Source organism: Rhea pennata, chromosome 29 (genome assembly GCF_028389875.1).
Source record: "Rhea pennata isolate bPtePen1 chromosome 29, bPtePen1.pri, whole genome shotgun sequence".
NCBI lineage: Eukaryota > Metazoa > Chordata > Aves > Rheiformes > Rheidae > Rhea > Rhea pennata.
Window position 1 is genome coordinate 4214924 of NC_084691.1, and position 23032 is coordinate 4237955.

At 53.9% G+C, this 23032-nt stretch overlaps 2 protein-coding genes across 4 annotated transcripts in view; one reads left to right on the forward strand and one right to left on the reverse strand.

Moving 5' to 3' along the window:
- SCN8A (sodium voltage-gated channel alpha subunit 8) overlaps positions 1-16624 on the forward strand; it is a 51325-nt gene extending 34701 nt beyond the window's left edge. For 2 of the 3 annotated variants that reach the window (XM_062597142.1, XM_062597141.1), the window contains 7 exons: positions 815-988; positions 8573-8857; positions 9269-9322; positions 10372-10509; positions 10944-11048; positions 11620-11890; positions 12874-16624. In XM_062597142.1, coding sequence (XP_062453126.1) covers positions 815-988; positions 8573-8857; positions 9269-9322; positions 10372-10509; positions 10944-11048; positions 11620-11890; positions 12874-14021 — 2175 coding nt within the window. In that variant the 3' untranslated portion in view covers positions 14022-16624. Of the gene's footprint in view, positions 1-814; positions 989-5153; positions 5277-8572; positions 8858-9268; positions 9323-10371; positions 10510-10943; positions 11049-11619; positions 11891-12873 lie in introns of all 3 variants that reach the window. The other variant, XM_062597143.1, reaches the window with a different exon arrangement.
- A 2906-nt stretch (positions 16625-19530) lies between these two features.
- On the reverse strand, positions 19531-22843 carry FIGNL2 (fidgetin like 2). Its single transcript, XM_062597104.1, has 2 exons — positions 21462-22843; positions 19531-21266 (listed from the first exon to the last, which is right to left on the reverse strand). Exons 1-2 carry the CDS (start codon positions 22702-22704, stop codon positions 20326-20328), a joined length of 2184 nt encoding a protein of 727 aa, XP_062453088.1. The 5' UTR covers positions 22705-22843; the 3' UTR covers positions 19531-20325.
- Positions 22844-23032: the final 189 nt, after the last annotated feature.

The window sequence follows — 23032 nt, forward strand, 5'->3', positions numbered from 1 at the left end:
TACATGGGAAAGCTGTATATAAGAAATCTGTTGAAAAAGTTATATTGATGATTCTTGGAAAACAGCACAGTCCCGCTGAGGTAGATACTGTGCATAACCGTTTCTTAGTATTTTTGCTTACTTTAAGTTAAGGTTGAAAACCTCAAGGTCTGGAAATTTGGATTCAAATCATAGCTTGACTAGAAATGTGATGATTTTGGGCAAAGTCAGCCTATATCTGTCTTATTTTCACATTACCAAAAATAACTTCCCTTTCTTCACCCTCCCAATCCTCATAGAGGTTCTGGAGGTTGTGGTGTTACATAGCTACGGATAATCAGTATATTTGTCATCTTGCACAGGATCGGCACACTGAGTATTTAGTAGATAAGGTTATACAACAAACAACCACAGCACATTTCACTCATGCATTTTGGAAGAAAAAGAAGTGCACAACAATTAGTATCCCACAGTTGAAGCTGGATACTTTTCGCATGCATAGCTCTGCTTCAATTTTCAGTGAACTCAGCCCGCTTGAATGAGCTGAGCACTCAGCTGCAGGGAGTACCTGTCTGTGTGTGTTGGAGGAGAGAAAGAAAGGATTTTGTTTGGATGCCTAAAAGATAGAGAAGTTCTTATGTAACCTAGCTTTTCAGGCTTTTTTGTTTTTTCTTTTTTGGTGTTGAATTGTTGCAACTACTAGAGTAGATAAGTTGCACTTAGAAATGTGATTCCATTCTTCATCTCAGTGTAGTTTGAGTAAACTTCTAGATTGCCATGTAGAATTGTGGAATAGATCTGATATCATTGACAAGAGTACCTGGTTATTTCCCAGGCTTTTGAGGATATTTACATAGAACAGAGAAAAACCATCCGGACCATCCTGGAGTATGCAGACAAGGTCTTCACTTACATTTTTATCCTGGAGATGTTGCTGAAATGGTGTGCCTATGGATTCGTCAAGTTCTTCACCAACGCCTGGTGCTGGCTGGATTTCCTCATTGTGGCTGTATGTATCCTCTTCTCCTTATTTCTGATTGGAAAAAAATACTAGTTAGAGGAGGGCTGGGGTCGCGTTTTCTCCTGAGAACTGGATCATTTCTTTAAGGAGGAGGTGGGTTGAATCCCAGGTATCCGTAAGTTTCTGAAACACGATGAAACCTTTGAGCCCACTGAGTACTGCTTGGGTTCCCTGTGCCGCTGGGCACTTCTTGCCCTGCAGTTCCTAGCGGGCCTGTACGGACCGCGAGGGGTTTTCCAGCCCTTCCCTGTGCCCTCCTGGGATGATCCTCTAAGAGGATGTTGAGCTACTGACAGGTGTCAGCAGGTCGAGGACTCGTGCTGGGTGCAAATCTGGCACTTCCTGAGGTCAGACACTGACGCCTGCCGCTCTCCAAGGGATTTGTTGGCATCCGTAGCCATGGGAGGATGATGAGGCAGTTCCTTCTGCCCGGCGTGGTCTGTCATTCTGAACACCAGGTGCTCGGGGTGGCAGGTCCTTTCCTACGTTGGTACACATCAGAGCGCTTGCAAAGCTTATCATGCAAAAGGAAGTTCAACATCATCCTTCTCTTAAAAGCAAAAAAATAAAAAAGATCTAATTCCCAGGGGAGAAAGCAAGGAAGGACCACATCCAACAACAGAGGCAGTAGCTTGTTGGTAAGAGATCATAGTATGAGTAAAGGAAGTGGTGGTCAGTCTGGATGGATCAGCACATAACTGTCCTGGAATCCCCCTGCAGAACATCTTGGGTGAGAGAACGAGTTTGAGATTAAAACAAGGACAGTAGAGAGAAATGTTAAAATAAATGGAATTTGTGTTGTCAAAAATGGTAAAAGCTTACGGCAAGTCCATAGGACTTGGAGTCCTAAGAATTGTGGAAAGTGGAAGTTTAAGATCTGAAATGTTTGGATTCTCTCAAAAGTTTTGTAACATCCAGTTGTGAAACAGTGTCCTAGTGAGTGTCCCAAGAACGAGTATTAAAAACAAACGAAAAAGCGTTTTTCCAAGTCCTGTGCTGGGAGAAGGAATATTTTGAATATGATTCACTTGTGCCAAGTTGCTGTTCAGTGACATTAGCACTCTGGAAATATTTCTGAGTAGGTGGAGGGACTATCCTTGGAATTCAGGGGCAGAAGTGACTCAAGATGTCTACATTTCCAGTGGAAAACTGAATATTTAAGAAAGGGGGGGGGAAGTCCTCTCTGATCCCTTAACACCTTTCCTTTTTAGCACACTTCTGAAAATAACTCTGTATCTCTTTCACTGCATTAAACTGAAGTGCCAGTGCTAATGTGGACGCTAATACAAGATACCACCTATTCTTCTGTACTGCTTTGTGGAGGGTGTTTCAGACAATTGAATTCATTGGGATATTGTGTTTAAAAGGAAGACCAGCACTTGAGCAAAGTGCAACAAAAATATCAGTCATTTACAGTCCTCGTGCTTCGTGCTGCGAGTTGAATTCCAGCTGCTGGGAACAAGTGAGTGGTTCGACTGGCACGTGTGTGGCAGATTCACATGCAGTGAGCAAGTGCAGTGCAAGTGGTACGCGTGAGGAACCTGAGCGCTCTGCAGTCGTAGTTCTTCAGTAGAAATTTCTCTTTTCCCTTGGTACCAGAGGTGGGAAAGTTGCACGTTTTTACCTGCAAAAAAAACCCTGAAGTGTGAATTTGAGATGCCAAAAGCTATAGAGTAAGTTGATGTTAGAAGGATTGAACCACAACTGAATATTACTCAGCAAAATCTCAGCTATGCATCCTCTCCTGTATTGGTTAAACACGCTTTTTTTCCCAACATTTCTAATGTGGCGTAAACGGGGTTTGAGCGAAGTCACGTGATGGCCGCCGTAGCTAGTGGAGAATAAACCTTTGGGTCGTAACGTTGCTCTTGAATGTTATTTTTCAGGTTTCATAGCATTATCAAATAACCCTCCCGCTCTGATTCCCAAAGCTCGCTGGGTGTATCCGTGAAGACAAAGTCTTTTTTTCTGGGTAATGATGAAGGCTTCTGCTTTTCAGCCAGTTTGCAATTCCTTTTGCCTTGCCTCGGTGCCCACTGCGTGTTCTGCCGGAGTGTCCTAGGAGAATGTCGCTGGAAGGAGCCGCTGGAAGCCAAATGAGCTGTTAGAAATGTCCCTGCCCTTTTGCCGGTTAAACCCGGGAGCGAGGCGTTATCCTAAGGGGAAGAAGCTCCGAAGCCGAGGATTCGATGACGCCTTTCCCCCGTGTTACGTGTAATTTCGTTCCTTGTGCCTGTGGACCTTACAGCTCCTGCCTCTAAATCCTGTCCATACTTTGAAATTTGGGATCTGAATCCTGATCAGTTTTCCAGCCAAATCCTGTGGCTGCTCCTCCCGGGAGCTTCCCAGGGGCTGGTGGCGCTCGGGGGGCTTGCGCAGCCCGGACCGAGACGCGGTTGGTTTGCCCTTCAGGTGATTCCTTATAACGTTTTCGGCTCCGCTCGTTCCTGGCGTGGTTTGCACGGTTCTCAAACAGCTGTGCAGCCCCAAACGTCCCAAACGGCGTCCCAAACGGCGCCGTTCGACCCGCGGTGGAGAAGGAGCGGCTCAGCCTGGGAGCCGAAGCCCAGCCAAGCTGCGGGGAACCAGCGCTCTGAGTGTCCCGGCTCCTCCCCGAGTAGGTTTTTCTTTCTATCGGTGTAATTTCCAAAATCCAAACCGCATGGAAAAAACCTTGGAAGAGCCGCATCTGTTGTGGCCGTTTGTCCCGGGGCGGACACGAGGGCAGGGAAAGCGCGAAGCAGAGGCACCGACGGCAAAACGAGGTGGAACCCGCGTGCCACGAGCGCTAAGTTCTGTAGATCTTCCCAACGTCCCTCTACCAGGCACGCCAGAAACGGGCTCGTTTGCTGCTCTCTGGGCAGCGGTCCCCTTCTTGGAAAGCTCCGAGCGGTGGAGATCGCGTCCTGGCGTTGGATGAGGACGCGTGTGCCTTCACGCGCTTGGCCCGCGGCGGGTAAGAGTCTTTCACAACCTGTAAGAGAAGGTGGTTCTTCAGGCAAATGGAGCTTTTCCACCTCTGGAGATCCTGGGTTCAGTCTCTCGCGTTCTAGGTGAGAAGACGGTTGGCAGATAACGGTGAAGGAGGTCCAGAAGCCGGCACAGAAATATTCTCCTGCATGTTTATGTATTTGAAATGTCCTGGATTTTTCCTGGAGTCTGGGTTTTGTTTCTTTTTTTAAGGATCATCCTTATAATTAATTTCACCTTAGTATCTTAACGTCTGCTTTCTTTTTTTTTTCCTTTTTAAAAGGCATAAATAGGAAGAGTCTTATTTTGAGAATTAACTAAAGATCAAAAAGAAAAACTGCTATGGGAAGAGGTCTCAGGGTTTTCCATTATCTGTTACTGTATATTGATGTCTTTTCTGTCTTTTATTTTCTTTTTTTCCCCAAAAAAGGTTTGCATATCTGTTCTTATCTGTGTCTGTAACGTGATACTAGCCAAAAATGGAAGATAGCGAGATGCAGATGAAACAGGGTCTGCGGATGTTATTTATACATGGCCAGTCACTTCTGATTTAATCCCAGGAGCGTTCCCGTGGCTAGCGTGGGAATCGGACCGCGGCCCCAAATGCGGGAGGCAGTTTAAAATGTCCCGTGTCGTGCGTGTTCTTGGTAAAACGAGTCTGGATCCTGCGCTCGTCCCCGCGGGCTCTCTGCCGCGGGTCCCGTCCCCGTCCCCGGCGCGCGTTGGGCGCCCCTCGGGCACCGTGTGTATTTATCTGTATTCTTTCTCATAGGTACCTTTAAAATTTGGCTTAATTTAATGGGAGCCGCCGGGACCCCGCAGACGGTAAAGGGCGAGGGTAAGGTTTTTGTCATCCGTTTGGGCTCTTCCTGCCGACAGACCCCTTCTCCGTCTGTGTGTCTCTGCCTCTCTCTCACTTCTTTCCCCTATGTTTTTTTCTTATGCCTTTCTCAACCGCATTATTTCCTTCCAGGTCGTTTCAGTCAAGTGAAGTAGGCAGCTGGTGTCATGTCTTCGGTATTTATCTATGGGGGCCCAGGCCGGCAGTCGGGGCTGGGCAATCAGTGCTAGGGGATTCAATCTAACAGTCTGGAACCTTTTTTTCTTTTTTCTTTTTCTTTTTTTTTTTTCCTTTTTTTTCTTTCTTTTCTTTTTTTTTTTTTTTCTTCTATTTTCTGTGTAGGTCTCTTTAGTCAGCCTTATAGCTAATGCCCTGGGCTACTCGGAACTAGGTGCCATAAAGTCCCTTAGGACACTAAGAGCTTTGAGGCCTTTAAGAGCGTTGTCCCGATTTGAGGGGATGAGGGTAAGATGCCATTAGCAGCTGATCCTTCTGCATGCCTGTGGAGCGGTTTTTTTTAAGCATGCTAGAACTGATCAAATTGGTGGAAAGAAACTTCCAAACAGAATCATGATGCAGCTGCTGACTTGATCACCTCTATCGTCTCCGTCCCCTCACCCTGCCCACCGCTGCACACTCCCCTCCGAAGAAAGGGAGATGCATTAAGCTGCCTCATTACATTAATTACTGGCCCAAACCACATGCCATTTGTAGACTCTGTTAACACTTGGCTGTTCTCATTTAGCCTGGCTTTTACCTCTAGCATCCGAGGGGGCTTCTCAGCTGTAACTTTTTTTTTGTTGTTTTTAATCTAGGGAGAATCACCAGGTGCAAAGAAGCAGAATTTGAACCACCTCAAACACCCCCTCTTGGTGTTGGCCACTGGTGCAATTGGGTTGAAAGAGTATCGAAGGGGGGGTCAAAAATGCAGCGTGTGTGCAAGTGGGTGAAAAGCAGCTTCCTTCCTTGGATAACTCGGGCCTTCGGGAAGGGAATGGTGGGGAGCTCAGCTGTTTGCAAACAAAACAAAACAAAAAACAGAAAAAGGTTTTGGTTTAATTCCTCTTGTTGCACCTTGTTGTTCTCGGTCCAGTCTGGTGGCGACTGGAAGCCTTGTCTGACAGTGAAGCTTTTCCTTTCCACTCCCTCCCTCTTACCACGCTTTTATGGTCCCCTGTCCTGTCACTGTGAAACTAGCAGTAAAGCACAAGCAAAGCATTGAACTTAACAAGCTTTCCTCAAATTGTTAGACAGCACCACTGTCTAAATTATTGCAGTGTCTTGCTGCTTTGCCACTAATATTCTGTATTTTGGTACTTCTTTTCCTTTTTGGATTGAAATAATCTCCTAAGAACATGCAAAAACCCTGTTTATTTCTGTAACTAAAGGTATGTTGTATTAATGGGTTGCAGCTGCTTCTAGAACAATAATTCAGGTCTTTTGTGCTAGACCTCAGCCCACAATCAGAGATACACTAAAAAAAGGGGGGGGGGGGATTCTGCACCTGCGCCCCCAAGCCCGAAGAGAAGAGCAGTCGCGTAGATGACTTCAGGGTACGGCTGGAGCGATTCCGCTTGGAGCATTCCTGTTTCCTTTCACTTGCTGCAGTAATTTAGTGCAAAGCACAGTGTGAAAAATGCAATGAACTAACCGGGAATTCTCAGATAAATTCTCAGATTTTGTAGGCAGTGTTTACAGGAGTAAACAGTATGACAGCAAATCCAAAGAGGCTTGTTCCTTCCCTGATAAGTCATCCCGCTGTTATTTCTGTGTCGTTTAGGCTCTATTAGCTTAATGCTAACCTTTATTATATAATACAGCCAAAAAAAGGATGATTTCCCCCCGCCAACAGCCCAAAGCTAGAGCTTTTGCCGGGCCGCGCTCAGGGGGCTCAGCGCTTTGTCTCTTCCTCAGACCCGACTTTGTCCCCCCCCGGGGCACTTGGGTCCCTTTTCCTCCCCAGATTTGCTCAAACTTGTCCCCAGAGTGACGAACGCTAGATCAGCGTGCTGCTGGGGTTGGCTCTGCCCAGGGACGGCTCCAGAGGGAAGTGTTTTACCCCTAGTATGTTATCAGTTCAGTCCTAATTATTTTTTTTTGCCACTAAAGTGCATGGTCGTTTTTGCTAAAGTGCGTTGCTTAGCAGAAGTTTAGCCAAGTGTCTTGAGCGTCCGGTGCAATTGCAAAGGAAAAGACCTAGCGCTGAATCTCTGGGTATTAAATGCCATCTTAAAGGCGTGCGGGAAGGCAGGCTGTGACTCGCGGTACACAAACAGGAAATTTGTAGGCTTAAAAGGGAGAATTTACAGTAAAATCAATGCAGAATTATAACTACTACTCATCAACCCTTTTAGTTACCTAAAACCAATTAATTTTCCCGTTGTTTTGACTTTAAGACAAGTGTTGCTGCCCCGTACAACCTGAACAATTCTTCTGAGCCAGAGACTGGAGATGTGAAATGCCTTTGCAAAGGAAAACATAAACTGTAGTTCTTTGCTTTTCTCTACTCCATAGTAATTTGCATCTTAGAGAGCTTGCTCTGCTCCTACACTCCTCAGGAAGTATGGCAGCAGCGCTGTGAAACGTGCATGCGTCTTTGTCCGGTGCCAGTGTTGGTCTGCACACAAAAGCCATGTTCCTTCTCCCGGCTCGGTTTGCAAATTCGGCGTGCTCCTAGGTCACCGTGTTTGCTCTGCAAACGATTGCGGGAGGACGTAAAACTTCTTTTCTCGTTGCTGCGGTGAGCCGGAATAAGCCGATACCCGAAGAGGCGGCTGGTGCGTTGGGCTTCGGCAGCAGCGGCGTCGGGGATAACGTCCCTCGGCGCCGGCTTTGCTCCCCTCGCTGCCCGCCGGCCCTGCCGCCCGCGCGCGCGCGGGAGGGCGAGAGGGGCCCGCCGCGGCCCCCGGCGCTGCCGGATCGCGGGGTGTCGGCGAGGTGGCTCCGAGGAGCAGAACGGGGCAGATCCCGTCCAGCCGCTAGACGGGGAGCTTGCAATAAAACGCGCGCTGACCCGGCTCTGCTGCGAGCCTGCCGGCTTCGCGTTTGGTCGCGCGTTGCTCAGGGGATGCTCAGGGACCCGCTGCTCCCGGACGGGGAAGCGCTGAAACCGGGAGGAGGAAGGAACATGGCTTTTCTGTCCCTGGAGCCTGCCCGGCTGCATGCTCGGCCGCCCGCCCGGGAGGACACGACGCTTACGGCGGCTCGCTGCCGAGCCCGGGCAGAGCGGTCCCGGGGCTCGGCCTCGGCGCCGAGCTCGCGGGGAGCGCGAAACGGGCTTGGGGGGGAGGGGGGGGGCAAAACCAGCCTTGTTTGACCGTGGGGAATGGCCGTAAGGGCCCTGGCGGACCGGGAACGGTGTCGTCGGAGCCGGCGCTGGGGCGCCCGCGGCTGGGAGCCCGTTCGCTGCTCGGGAGGGAGTTTGAGCCGCACTCATTAATACCCCCTCTCCCTTTTGGCAACCCAAATTGTTTAACACGATTGTTGTTTAACCAAAAGAAAAAAAGAAAAATCAACCCCAGTAAAGTTAACAGCCTGGCCTGTTTTATTTTTTAAAAAACAGAGCTTCAGTAGGTGGCTTTTAAGCAGATTTTTTTTTTTCACCGCTTGGAATAAGTTCACTGCCAACTTTGCATGGAGTAAACGCCACCGAGCTGTCAGCGACCTTACCTCTAATTCCCCCCCCAAAACAGCTGTGCTGATGCTTGCTGTCGCCCGCCTCGTGTCTTACGCTGAGCCTTTCTCCCCCCGTTGCACCGCAGGTGGTTGTCAACGCCCTGGTTGGCGCTATCCCCTCCATTATGAACGTGTTGTTGGTCTGCCTTATCTTCTGGCTGATTTTCAGCATTATGGGGGTTAACCTGTTTGCCGGGAAATACCATTACTGCTTTAACGAAACAGCCGAGAAGCGCTTTGAAGTCGATATTGTTAACAACAAGACGGACTGCGAAGCGCTGATGCCTCCCAACTCCACGGAGATTCGATGGAAGAATGTGAAAATTAATTTTGACAACGTTGGGGCAGGATACCTGGCTCTTCTGCAAGTTGTAAGTCTGGCCTTCGCCGCTTCCCTAGTATTGGTTAAAAATGAGCTTTTCTAAAGTATTTTCTCTATTTTGGACTGCTTCCTTCTCGCCGGGTAATGCAGCGTTCCCATTAATTCCCCTCGGGTTTGGGTCCGCAGTACAGTCCCTGTTTCACCTCTCATCCCTTTGCCTAGTTTGGGTCTCCCAGTCGGGAAACGGCCCCCCAAAAAAGTCTACAAATCTCACATGAGGCAACAACAAATCCATGCGTGTAGACTAAACGAAACCAGACTTATTTAAAGAGCGTCGAAGTCCGTTATAAAGGGAGGGGAAGCGTGCCAGGGGATCCCTGCCGGCGCTGACACAAACCAGGCTTGTTCCTTTTTCCTCCGGAGGAGTTCTGTCTAAGAGAGCGTGTGTTTTCTTTGCTAGGCGACTTTCAAGGGCTGGATGGACATCATGTATGCAGCAGTAGACTCCCGGAAGGTAAAGTCGCACGGCCACATGCTGTCTCACCTCCCCATCGCTCTGCTGTTTTGTCATCTTTAAGTTCGGAGTGAAAATGGTAGAACTGTGCTTATATTATGTATTTATGTTGTGATTATGTTTAATTTGCTGCTGTTAGTTAAAAGACACTCAGCAAAACCCCAAAGAGCAAGAATGCTCTGGCTGCTTGGGGCAGGAAAACTCCTGCTGGAGTAGAGCTGCCGTGAAAAGAGAATACACCGAGAATATATATTTCATTAAAACAAATTATGGAGAGGAATTAGCCAGGAGGGTCTCCATGAGCCTTGCACCTACCTGGGAACCCAAGTGCCCGTCCGAATCCGCTTTCAGAAATCCTGGAACGGCTGGAATTCTTCCTCCGGGCACTTTTCTTGTTCTCGCATGCTGGGGTCACACAAATACCACTTCTCTTGGCTTTAGGTGAAGCGATTTTAAAATGTTTTTTCTTGTCACATGCTGAGTGCAGGGCAGGAAAAAAAAAAAAAAACCCCAGTGTGAATACCTGGGGGCGATGTAAAAACGTTAACGGGGTTCTGGGGTTTTCGGGGAGGCTCTTCCCCCCCCGCTTGCTGCCGGTGCCTGCGTGTGCGCACGTCCACTTCTGCTGTCCCTCAGACAGCGTGAGGACGCTGAGGCTGCTGGATGTACCCGCAGCTTGCAGAGCGTGGCTGCCTGCCGTGGGAATGCTTGCAGCATGACGAACGCCGCTCCCAGCCCTGTCTCGGCAAGCGCTGGAGTTTCTGTGCCGTCAGGGGCGTGTTGGCTGGTCGCGTTTTCTTTGATGGCACCCGTTACCTGTGTAGAAATGGGGAGGAAAGAGGGATCCGAGGTACGATATCGGTGAGGAAGATGATGCGGTTGCATTTACTTTCTCCTTTAGGTAAACTGACTCAAATCTGATTTAGATTTGTTTTTATTTTGTGTCCGTTAGGTGAGCGCCCCTTCGCAAAGCTCACAGGACTGTCTTCATTTTAACTGTATTTTACTGATGCCTTTGAAATGTCACTTATTTCTCTTCTCCCGTTCAGCAAGAAGAGCAGCCCAAGTACGAGGACAACATTTACATGTACATATATTTTGTAATCTTCATCATCTTTGGCTCCTTTTTCACCCTGAACCTGTTCATTGGTGTCATCATTGACAACTTCAATCAACAAAAGAAAAAGATAAGTGCTCGATATTTGCTGATTGGTAGGGGAGATGAGGCCTGCCTGGGTGATGGGCGTTTCTGAGCGGTGCCCTCTCTCTAATACTACTTTTCTTCTCCGTAACTTTAGCTGATGATTTGCATGTATAAAGTACCCGCTTACACGGCCTTCGTTTTAGAGCAAATGTAAAACTGCTGCTAGTTTGTTGCAAGTGAGGTAGAGAGGATTGGAAGGATATAATGAAGTAAAAACAAGTTATTCATAGGAAAAGTACTCAGTTTTCTTTAAAGGAAATTCAGCGCGTCTCGGGTATTAGTACAAGTTATTTCTGTCTAAAATAGCTGCCACCAACTTCCCATCTGGCAGGTATCCTCATGACTTAGCTGGTGTGTGATTCCTTTCCCTTCTGCTGGATGAGCTGATTGTAACCAGTTTTCCTTTTGCCCCTTTACTTTGGAGGTCAAGATATTTTCATGACAGAAGAACAGAAGAAGTACTATAATGCCATGAAAAAGCTGGGCTCAAAGAAGCCTCAAAAACCTATTCCCCGACCTCTGGTGAGTACGATATAAAGGGAACTGAAGGGCGAAAACGCAGAGCAGACTTTGAAAGGAGCTTCAGCTCCAGAAGCTCCCTTTGTTCTCCCTCATGCTTGACTCCACATCAACATGTTCTTGTCATTGTAATGCAGGTATGATCTGAGAAAGGTTAAAGTGCTGTAGCCATGGTTGATATTAATCAATTGGCTCACTCGAATCAACAAAACAATCTGAAAATCTTGTCTGGCTGAAAGGCCAGCCGTAGGGTAGGAGGCTCCCCGGCAGCGGTGAGGGGGACCTCGGACGGACGGTCAGCCGCGTGGGTTATGTTGATTGAGACCAAAGCACGTGGCCCTGCTTCGTGCAAGGCTTTGTCCTGCGTGACGTTAGGTGAGTCCCCTAGGTGATGTCTGCATTGCTGTAGATAAGTCATCCTGCCGATCTGCCTGCTGCCGGGACTAGACTGCTGCCAGGGCCTGAAGGAGGTAGCTGAAATCTGTGTTTCCCCCAACGGTGACACCGATCTGTTGGCTAGTAGGAGATCTTTGCTCAAACCTGTCTGGTTCACTGCCTCTCTCCCGTTGCACAGAACCGCATTCAAGGAGCTGTCTTTGACTTTGTTACTCAGCAAGCATTTGACATAGTCATCATGATGCTCATCTGCCTCAACATGGTCACCATGATGGTGGAGACGGACACGCAAAGCAAGCAGATGGAGAACATCCTGTACTGGATCAACCTGGTTTTTGTCATATTCTTCACCTGCGAGTGCGTGCTGAAGATGTTCGCCTTGCGGCACTATTATTTCACCATCGGGTGGAACATTTTTGACTTTGTGGTCGTGATTCTGTCCATTGTGGGTAAGTGCAATACCAATTAGAGGTCTGTGCATCGCACAGCTTTCTTGGACATCATGCAGAGCTAGGCTGTCTTCCTCTGCGTTTGCAGAGTAGAGCATATCCTTGTCATTGAGGAGGAGCTATTGTATGCTGGTGCATAAAATACCGTAGAGCCAGGGCTCCTGGCCTCTCCTTTGAGCATGGTGAAGAAACTGTGGTATAGTTTTGCAGTTCAAAGTCCTGACCATGCCCCTTTCTCCCTCAGTTCTGGAATTCATTTCCAGTTTTATTGAGTAAAAACACAATTACTCTTTCCCTATCTTTAAAAATATGTATTTTACTCGCCTCGTAAGTGTTCGTAAGCACTGTAACGTCCCTGAGCTTGTAGTACTTCCAGCCTCCATCAGCATGTGATTTGCACTCTCTTGCTTACAGTTTAGGTTGAAGGTGAATAGACTACTTTCCTCCACCAGATTTTTGGTTTTAGTGGCTAATCTGTAATTTACACATAATCTCACAAGTACAACAAGATCACTGAAAAAGCTTGCCTGGACGCAACTCCGCCTGCGCCTGTTGACAAAATAGCAGCCAAAATTTATTGACTGTCCTGCAGTCTAAAGCTCTGATCCAGGTTTGTCTGCTGCTTAAAATAATATTTGTCTTGCATATCTTTAAGCACCTTCAAAATGGAGTCCATAACCAAAATTTATTATCTAGGCTCCTGTGGCACAGTTAAATGTGGAGAACTAGACACCTCCGGGAAACCACTCATCCGTCCTTATGCAGGTGGAGTGAATCATGCTGCAGCTGTACACTCTCTGCTTAGGAGAACTATTTAGGGAGCCTGAGCAGCTAGCTAAGACTTGGCTGCCTGAAGCTCCGTCGCAGCCTCCCGTGCAAGTCTGACCAAGCTGTTCTGCAGCCCTGGTCCCTCAGCTGCGTTCAGAACCGGAGGCAGGCTGCGTGGCTCCGTTGTCACACGTCTTCCTTCTTTTCTGCTTTAGGTATGTTCCTGGCCGAAATCATTGAGAAGTATTTTGTGTCGCCCACTCTCTTCCGAGTCATCCGGCTGGCTCGCATTGGACGTATCCTGCGTTTGATCAAAGGAGCCAAAGGAATACGCACCTTGCTTTTTGCCTTAATGATGTCGTTGCCTGCCTTGTTCAACATTGGCCTCCTGCTGTTCTTGGTCATGTTCATCTTCTCCATCTTCGGCATGTCAAACTTTGCCTACGTCAAGCATGAGGCTGGCATAGATGATATGTTCAATTTTGAGACTTTTGGAAACAGCATGATCTGCTTGTTCCAGATCACCACGTCGGCTGGTTGGGACGGCCTGCTGCTGCCGATCCTAAACCGGCCGCCGGACTGCAACCTAGACAAGGAGCACCCTGGGAGTGGTTTTAAGGGGGATTGTGGGAACCCTTCCGTGGGGATATTTTTCTTTGTGAGTTATATCATCATCTCCTTCCTGATTGTGGTGAACATGTACATTGCCATCATCCTGGAGAACTTCAGTGTGGCCACCGAGGAGAGTGCCGATCCGCTAAGCGAGGATGACTTTGAAACCTTCTATGAGATCTGGGAGAAGTTTGACCCCGACGCCACGCAGTTCATCGAATACAGCAAGCTGGCAGACTTTGCCGATGCTTTGGAGCATCCTCTCCGTGTCCCCAAACCCAACACCATCGAACTCATTGCCATGGACTTGCCCATGGTAAGCGGAGACAGGATTCACTGTTTAGACATCCTGTTTGCCTTCACCAAACGGGTCCTGGGGGACAGTGGAGAGCTGGACATCTTGAGACAACAGATGGAGGAAAGGTTCGTGGCGTCCAACCCTTCCAAAGTGTCTTATGAGCCCATCACGACTACGCTGCGGCGTAAGCAGGAAGAGGTTTCAGCAGTGGTTATCCAGAGGGCTTACAGGGCTCGTTTAGCAAGGCGGGGGTTTATTAGTCGAAAGCCTGTCCCCACCAAGTTGGAGAACGGAGGCGCGAACAGGGAGAAGAAGGAAGGCACCCCCTCTACGGCCTCGCTCCCGTCCTACGACAGCGTTACGAAACCCGAGAAGGAGAAGCAGCAGCGGGCGGAGGAGGGAAGACGAGAAAGAGTGAAAAGGCCAAAAGATGTCAGGGAATCCAAGTGTTGAGACAAAATAATAAAATTGTACAAATTAAAAAAAAAAATTGCAAGTGAAAAGATTGTTTACAAACTTCATGAAATATATCAATACAGAACAGCTGTGGAGACACTTACCTGAAGATCTTATACCAAACATAGTCTGCTTACTGTGTGACGGCGTTGCATCTAAAGCAGTGACCCACCACCTGTTTAAAGGACCCCTGTAAACAAACATTTAAGAACAAAAAAGGAAAAAAAAAAAAAAGGATTTTCTATTGTTTGGGCAGGTGGATACTGCATGTTCCACATCAGTCAATGCAACTTAGGACAAACAAGCGAAATAAAACACACACACACAGAAACAAAACCTGCTACTGGGATTCATATATTTTTCCAAAGCAGCCAAAAACGGATTTTATTTTCCCATTTTGTTGATTATTGAGATAAAACCCAGAAGTCACAGTGTTAAAGGGTTTGTTCATGCAAAACTAGATTTACATTTAGATAAGCAGCAAAAAAAAAAAAAAAAAGAAAGGGAAAATGTGAAAATAAGTAAAACAAGAACAACGAAAAAACAAACCACCCATTCAGCCCATGTCATTTAATTGTCATAGTTTATTTGGTATTTATTATCTGCATTCTACTTTTTACATGGGCTTTACTTGGTTTGGGAGACGGGGTAATCGGGTACCTTCAGCCCGGAGCCAGCTCGGGCTGATTTCCCCCCCCCCTCGCCCCCCCCCCCAAAAAAAAAAGTGCTCGTTCAGTGCATAGAAACGACTTGCATGATGGCATGCCGTGACCGGGAACCATGCATGAGGAACCACGAAGCCACCAGACACTCCGTGATCTGCCCACAGCGCCGTGTTAAGCCATAAACCCGCGGCACTGCACCGCGCACCGCCGTCGGAGCTGACCCGCCGCGATGCCCTCCGCCCGCACTGCCCCGTTCTTAGCGATCTTTTGTAGACCTGCCAGTAGGAAACGGGGGGGAGGGGGGGGGGAAAAGGGAAAAAAAAAAAAAAAAAAACAAGCAGACGAAAGCGTTGTGTGTGCGTATGTTCAGCGGCGTCTTCGCCCGCCACGACGGGACGGGGATGGGCACGGGCAGGCGCGGGGCCGCTCCGACACCCGTTCGTGCCCCGCCAGCTCCCTCGTTAGTTGTTGCTCCGCCACCGTCTTGCAGCGCGGACGCTTCGGTATTTTTTTCCCCGCGGGCGTTTCGATGCCACGTCGGGGTTTTTAATTTCATTTTTTTCCTCCCCTCCTTGCTGCAGTAGCGACCAGGTTGGTCCCGTCCCCGCGAGCGCGGCGGGCTGCAGCGCGGCGCCTCCGCTCTCGGCCCCGGAGCCGCGCCGGCTGCGGCCCCGGCGAAGGGTTTCCCCTAGCAGAAGGGTGAGGGGAAAAAAAAATGGGATAAAATAACAGTAATAACCCCGAGACAACGGCTCCTCCGGCCCCGGCGCTCCCGGGGCGGCGCGGGCTGCGTTGCAAACAGCACAAAAAAAACGGGAAATAGCTGAAAAGTGCGGCTGAACTTTTTAAGAGAATATTATAAATAGTGTAATATATCATTTTATTTTATCGGCATGCCTTTTTGTAAATACAAAGGACTACGGAAATAATGGAATGGCTTCTGGCTTATGCCATTGTCCATGTTTATTTTTATTTTTTTAATATTTTTTCCTTTTTCCTTAGACCTTGGATAGCCAGCGAGCGTCCCCCAAAGGAAAACAAAACCCTACCTACCCCCAGACTAGATCCAAAAAAAGGAAGGCTTTATTGCGAATTATCTTTGCAACAGCAAACATATGTATTTTTTGGCTTCCAGTGTGCAATAAGTCGACCACTTCTATGCAAGATTTGGCTAAACTTGGTAACCGTTCGTCAGCCGGGCTGCCGGCTCGTGCGCGAGCTCGGCCCCGTCGCCGCTCGGGCCGGCGGGTTCATTCAGCTACTCGATCACCTTAGGAGGAAAAAAAAAAAACAAGACCCTTCAAACGCGCCTGTATATATATATTTATTTTTTTAACATTAGATCTGTATTAAATGCAAGAGGCGAGCGGTGGCGCCGCTCAGCATTGCCGAAAATCACGGGGGGGGGGGGCGAAGGGTTTCGTGAGCCGTCCGCTGCCGGTCGGTGCCCCGGCGCCGGGAGGGTCCCGGGTGCCTTCGCCCTTGGTTTGGTCCCGCCGCTCCGTTTCCTCCTCGCAGCGGGCATCTCCGCGCTCCCGGGGGGCCCCCGCAACCCTCCCTTTTCTATCGATTTGTTACCGCGTTCTTAAGGGAGCAGAGGGGAAAGTTTGGGGGGGGGGGAGGAAATCCCCATCCAAGCTGCTTTGTTCACTTTTCCTGTTCACCTTTTTTTAAAATATAGAAGCCAATGTCGAACAAGAAAAACAAAATAAAACCATGATATGACATAGAGGCCACACCCGAGTTCGAATTATTTAATTTTCCGCCGCAAAAAAAAAAAAGAAAAAAAAGAAAAAAAAAGAAAAATGTTAAAGCTGTAAAAGACCAATAGTGAAGATTAGTGTATTAGAAATTGCATGGTGGCTCTTAATGATCTTACCCAACATGATTAAAAAGAATTACGTCTACTATAAGCCAAAAGAGATGCAATAAACGTTACCCTTTTCGCTGAACAAGGGAAGGTTGTCTCGGTGTCCCAGTTCTTTGCCTTCTGCCGCCGCTTTGCGGTCGGTCTGTGCAGGGGGAGCGTGCCGGCGGGAGCAGGCGGCAGCTCCGCGCCCACCGCTCGCGGTCCTCTCCGGCCCGAACGACGCCAAAACGCAGCGCGGCAGCGGGGCCGGGTCGCTGCACGGCGGGGAACCGAGCCGGGCCGAGCCTCTCCGGGCCTCTTGCTGGCCCGGAGACATTCCCACGTGGGCCGGGGCGCGACCGCGGACCGGGGCTGCAGCTGCGGGTTGCAAACACAAGTTGCAGCACGGCTCGTGGCCGTGGGTTGCACCATGGGTTGTGCATGGCTCTGGGTTGCAACCATGGGCTGCATCATGGCTCTGGGTTGCAGCTGTGGGTTGCAACCATGGGTGGCACCATGCATGGCTCTGGGTTGCACCATGCATCATGGCTCTGGGTTGCAGCTGTGGGTTGCAACCATGGGTGGCACCATGCATAGCTCTGGGTTGCACCATGCATCATGGTTCCGGGTTGCAGCTGTGGGTTGCACCATGCATCATGGCTCTGGGTTGCAGCCATGGGTTGCACCATGCATCATGGCTCTGGGTTGCAGCTCTGGGTTGCAGCTATGCATTGCAGCATGGACCGTGTGTGGCTCTGGGTTGCAGCTGTGCACTGCAGCAAGGCCTGCAGCCGTGGGTTGGAGCATGGACCGTGGCCGGACAGGAGAGACACGAGCCCAGTCGGCGGAGCGAGGTGGGCACAGAGGACACACGGGGCTGCTCTGGCAGCTCAGCTCCTCCGCGAGGCTTTATTGGGTCTCCCTTTCCCGCAGGATGCGCCGGCAGCCGATGCATCCGCCATCCTGGCCCAGTGCCGGGAGCAGGCGGCGGTGAGGAGGAGGAGGACGATGCAGGCGAGGAAGCCCCCCAGGACGCCCGAGGCCATGGGGCTGAGCCAGCCCAGCGGGCTCCGGGCGTAAGGGGGCGGCCGCCGGCTGCGGAGGGGGCTGCCGGCCCGCCGAGGCCTGCCGCCGCGGTGATGGGCGCCCTCCAGCAGCAGCGAGGAGGTGAGGTGGGCCACGGCGCGCCCGTAGCCCTCCACGTTCCTGCGCAGCTCCAGGCTGCGGTCCTGGTTCAGGTTCTTGCCCAGCTCCCGGGCGACGTCGGGCCGGCCGATGTGGCGCAGCCCCCGCGACAGCCGGTCCCAGGGCACCGCGGCGGCGGCGGCGGCGCAGCCGGTGGGCACCCGCCGTGCCGGGGCCGCGGGCTTCCTCGCCTCCGAGAGCTGCTCCAGCTCCCGCTCCAGGTCGCCGTCCGGCGCTGCCAGCCAGGCCCGGAGCTGCCGGCACTCGGCCGGCGAGAGCAGCCGCGCCAGGCGGTCCACGGCGTGCCGGCCCAGCGGCACGTCGGCGCCGCCGTCCCGCGCCGCCAGCAAGAGGAGGCCGAGCACCGCGGGCACCAGCATCGCCCGCCGGGTTCCGGATCGCCCCGCTCCAGAACCGGAGCTAGAACGTCCTCTCCCCGGGAGAGGCTCCCGCTTCCCGGCTGAGCGGGGGACGCTCTCCGCTGGCCGTTCCCCCGCCGGAGCCTCCGGCAGCTCCCGATCCGGGCACGAGTCCCGCTCAGCGATCCGGGACCGGCAGCTCCTGGCGGTGACGCAGCCAAGGCGGGGGGGGGGGCCCGGGGCCCCCCCAGGACCCCTCGTCAGGACTCACCGGCCTCCCCGAGCTCCTCGGGGGTGGAGGAGCCCCCTAGCAAGGGGCCGGGGCCAGCCCCAGCTGCAATAACCCCCCATGACACCCCCCCAAACCCTGCAATTACCCCCTCCAATAGCCCCTCAAACCATGCAACACCCCCCAAACCATGCAACAGCCCCATCCCTGCAATGCCCCAAACCCTGCAATAACCCCCCCACAGACCATGCACCAACCCTCCTGCAAGACCCCCCCAACCCTGCAATACCCCCTGCAACGCCCCCAACCCTGCAATACCCCAAACCCTGCAATAACCCCCCCAACAGACCATGCACCAACCCTCCTGCAAGACCCCCCCAACCCTGCAATACCCCCTGCAACGCCCCCAACCCCGCAATACCCCAAACCCTGCAATAACCCCCCCCACAGACCATGCACCAACCCTCCTGCAAGATCCCCCCCCCGCCAAACCCTGCAATCCCCCCCTGCAACACCCCCAACCCTGCAATACCCCCTGCAACGCCCCAAACCCTGCAATAACCCCCCCCCCCCGCCCGCGACACCCTCTGCCCCCGCTCCCCGACACAACGGGCCGCGAGCTCGCGGACGGGTGTTTCAGGTAATCTCTTTAATACTGTGTAATACTTCTCTTTTTAAAATACAGTATTTCTTGAGGTAGACCATTACAGCTCAAAAGCATTTCTTTCTCAGACATTAATAAGACATGAATTAAATACTTTCATGTACAATATGTTGCAAAATGAGGTAGAAATGGTTACAGAGAGTGTACAAAGTCAAATATGATATTAATAATAATAATAAAAAGTCTCCAGGTTACCCAGTACCACTTTTTGGAGGAAGGGGGAAGAGGCGAAGGGGGATCCCGGAGTTAGGTTTTGCTACAACCCCGGAGCGCCAGCTCGCTCCGGCGGCGCTCGTGGCGCCCGCGCGCTTCCGCAGCAGCCTGCAAAAGACCACCAAAGCACCCAAAAGCCGGCGGGCTGCTCCCTCGGAGCGCGGCGCGGCGGGGCGGGGGGGCCCCGAGCGCGGACCCTGACGGTCCGGGCACCCCGGCGCCCTGCGGAGCCCGCGCAGCGCTCGGGCCGCGCAGCCCTGAGCGCGCCGGCGCCGGCCCCGGCCCCGGTCCGAGCAGGAAAGCGTCCGCGAGCGACCAAAGCCGGCCGGGAGCGCGGCGGCGGCGGCGGCGGCGGCGGCGCGGGCAGCGAGCGGCCGGCGGCTCGCTCCAAAAAGTGGTGCTGGCGACAGCCTGTACACTACGGCACTAACACGCTTTCCGTTGAAGACACATTACTCCACCAAACGCTACAATGTTAAAAAAAAAAAATTAAAATAAAATTATGGCATAATATAAGTGAAAAGCACCCGAAATACATTCAACTTTCATCTTTGTAACAACTTCAAGTTTTTTTTTTCCTTTCCTTTCTTTTTCTTTCGTTCTTCTTTCTTTCTGTCACCCTTTTTGGAAGCAAATGCACGACACAGCTTTGTCCTAAGTCTGAAAACTCTCAAAATCTCCTTTCTGCGAAGATCAAAAGAGTTTTTAAAAACACATTCTGTTTTTTTTTTTTTTTTTTTTTTTGCTTTTTTCTGAGGTAATTCTTTTCCTGAGTAGTTAAAAAGAAAACAAAACAAAACGACTACATACCTTACAAAAATAAAAAGGAGGTCTAGCATATCAAACGAGCTACGTGGTCCCGGCGCGAGAGCCCCCGCGCCGCGCCCTGCCCGGCCTCCCTCCCGCGGCGCCGGCCGGCTTCCGGCACGCGCCGGGCTCGGCGCGGGCGCGCGGGAAAGCAGGCAAATAATAAATAGATTATCCTGAGTTCAGCGAGCGACTACTTCCAACAGCGAAGGCCCGCCGAGCCGGGCGGGGACGGTGAGAAAAGGAGGATTTTTTTTTTTTTTTGGTGTTTTTTTCCCCGTTTTTTGGGGGGGAAGGGGGCGTCCTTCCCGGGGGGCTGCGGCGCGGGGGTCAGTGCCCCGACCCGTACATTTTGTCCCACTCCACGAACAAGTCCAGCTCCTCGGCGGAGGCGGCGGGGCGGACCTTGCGGAGGGCGCTCTCCAGCTCCTTGTAGGAGGGCGGCGGGAGCTGGCCGGGCAGGGCGCCGGCGGCGGTGCCGGCGGCGGTGCCGGTGCCGGCGCCGGCCCGCTGGCACAGCTGCACCAGCTCGCCGCCCGAGTAGCTCTCCGTGTGCTGCACCAGCGAGGCCATCTCGCGCTCGCCCAGGCAGCAGCCGCGCCGCGCCAGGGCGTGCTGCAGGATCTGCCGCCGCGCCGCGCCGTCCGGCGGCGAGACGTAGAAGCGCTTGGCGAAGCGCCGGTGCGAGGCCTCGTCCATGGCGCCGGGCCGGCGGGTGGTCCCGATGACCACCACGCCGTGCTCGGCTGAGGTAGCCACGTTGTCCAGGTAGGAGAGCAGCAGCGACTTGAGGGCGCCTGCCTGGCCGCCGTCCTCGCCGGCGCGGGCCGGCAGCAGCGCCTCGGCCTCCGTGATGAGCACCACCGAGGGCTGCCGGCAGCCGGCCACGAAGAAGACGGTCTGCAGGATCTTCTCGGCCTCGGCCTTCCGCTTGGAGAGCAGGGCCGCCCCGCTGAGCTTCAGGAGGCTGGAGCCCAGCTGCGTGGAGACGCACCGGCTCAGCAGCGTCTTGCCCGCGCCGCGGGGGCCGAACAGCAGCACGGTGCGGGGCGGCCGGCCGGCGCCGGCGTAGGCGCCGGGCCGCAGGAGCGGCCACACCAGCTCCTCCTCGAGGGCGGCCTTCACGGAGGCCTGCCCGGCGATGTCGGCCCAGTGCACGGGCGGGCCGCCGTCCACCATCTTGCCGCCGTCCGCCGGCTCCAGCCCCAGCGGGTCGCCGGCGGCCGGCGGCTCGGCGCCGGCGGGGCCGCCGAAGCCCGGCGCCTTGGGGGCTCGCCGGGGCGCCGCGGGGCGGCCCCGCTCGCCCGCCCGCTCCCCGCCGGCGCCCGGCGGGCCGAAGGCGGCCGCCAGCCCCTTCAGCGGCGGCGCGCCGTACTTCCCGGGGCGCTCGCCGTCCTCCTCCTCCTCCTCCTCCTCATCCTCCTCCTCTTCCTCCTCCTCCGCCGCCGCCGCCGGGCGCTTCCCACCCTTGAAGGGCCCCTGCGGCGGCTCGGCGCCGCCGCCGCCGTAGCCGTTGCCGTAGGGCGACGCCGGCGCGGCCTTCGCCGCCTCGTAGCCGAACTTCCCGTAGCGGCCGTCGGCCTCGTCCGCGCCGCCGGCCATGTCGAAGGCCTTGCGCTTCAGGGAGGCGTCCGCCACCGGCGGCGGCGCCGGCCCGGGGCTCTGGTAGCCGCCGTAAGCGGGCGGCGCGGGGGGCCGGGGCAGCGGGGCGGGCGCCGCGATGGCCGCCGGCAGGTAGGAGGCGGCGGGGTGGGGCGGGTGCACGCCGCCGTAGCCCGGCTGCGGCGCGTAGCCGGCGGCGTAGCCGTAGCCCGGCGCGGCGGCGGTGGCGGCGGCGGCGGCGGCGGCCGCCGCCGCGTAGCCCGGCACCAGGGCGGAGGCGGGCGGCAGCAGCCCCGCCGGCGCGTGCGCGGCCGCCTGGCCGCAGTAGCCCGAGGGCAAGTAGGCGCCGCCGTAGCCGTACTCCTGCGGCGACCCAACGCCGCCGCCGCCGCCGCCGCTGCCGCAGGAGCCGCCGCCGTAGACGGGCTCGGGCAGGGCGGGGGGCGGCGCGGCGGCGCTGCCCGAGGCGCCGGCCGCCTTGGCGCCGGCCAGGCCGTCGTGCGCGGCGCTCAGCCCGTAGGCGCCGTCGGGGCCGGCCGCCGCCGCCCAGGGCTCCCCGTCGCCCTTCTGCCCGTTAAGGCCCCCGAAGGCGCCATCGCCGTAGCCGCCGAGCGCCGGGCGCTCGTAGGGCGCGTCCAGCGCCGCCGCGTACTTCTCCGCGTACCTCTTGAGGAGGTTGGAGGCCGTCAGCGCCGAGATGTCGTCGTTGGCCCAGGCGTAGTTGAAGCGCTGGCGGCCGCCGGGGTAGAGGTCGGGCTTGTGGGCCGGCGACGAGGTGGTGGAGGAGACGTCCAGGTGCTGCTCCGGCCACTGGTTGAGGGACTGGGCGTGCTCCGGTGACCAGTGCATCTTCGACAGACCTGCGGGCACAGGGCAGGGTGGGACGGCTGCGCGGGCACACGCGTGCACATGCACACGCATGCACACCCATGCACATGCATGCACACGCATGCATAAGCATGCACATGCATGCACACGCATGCACATGCGTGCAAACGGCGCCTTTTCCCGGGCAGCCCCTCTTTGCCCTCGGCATCCCACGGGAAGTAACTCGCCGGGGCCCGGTGCGGCGAAGCCTCCGCGGTGCCGCCGCCGTCCCTCTCCCATTGTCACCCCGCCGCCGCCGCCGCCGGCCCCCTCCTCGCCGCATCCCTCCCCCCGCCGCGGCGCACAAAGGCCCCGGGGGCCGCGGGAGCCGGCGGGGACCCGGCGCGCCGCTCGCTCGCTCGCCGCGCTCAGCCTTTAAGCCACTTTGTGACCGCGGCACAATTAGATTACTTAATGCTTTAATTGACTTATGCGGCATTTGTGACTTCCACTTCGGATATCAAACTTCCACGAGAGGATTTAAATGGCGGCTTTATCCGGCGCCCTCCCTGCATTTACTCGCCGTCGTTGAAGTGCTGCCGACAGGGAAACGCTCCGGCGGCGCCAG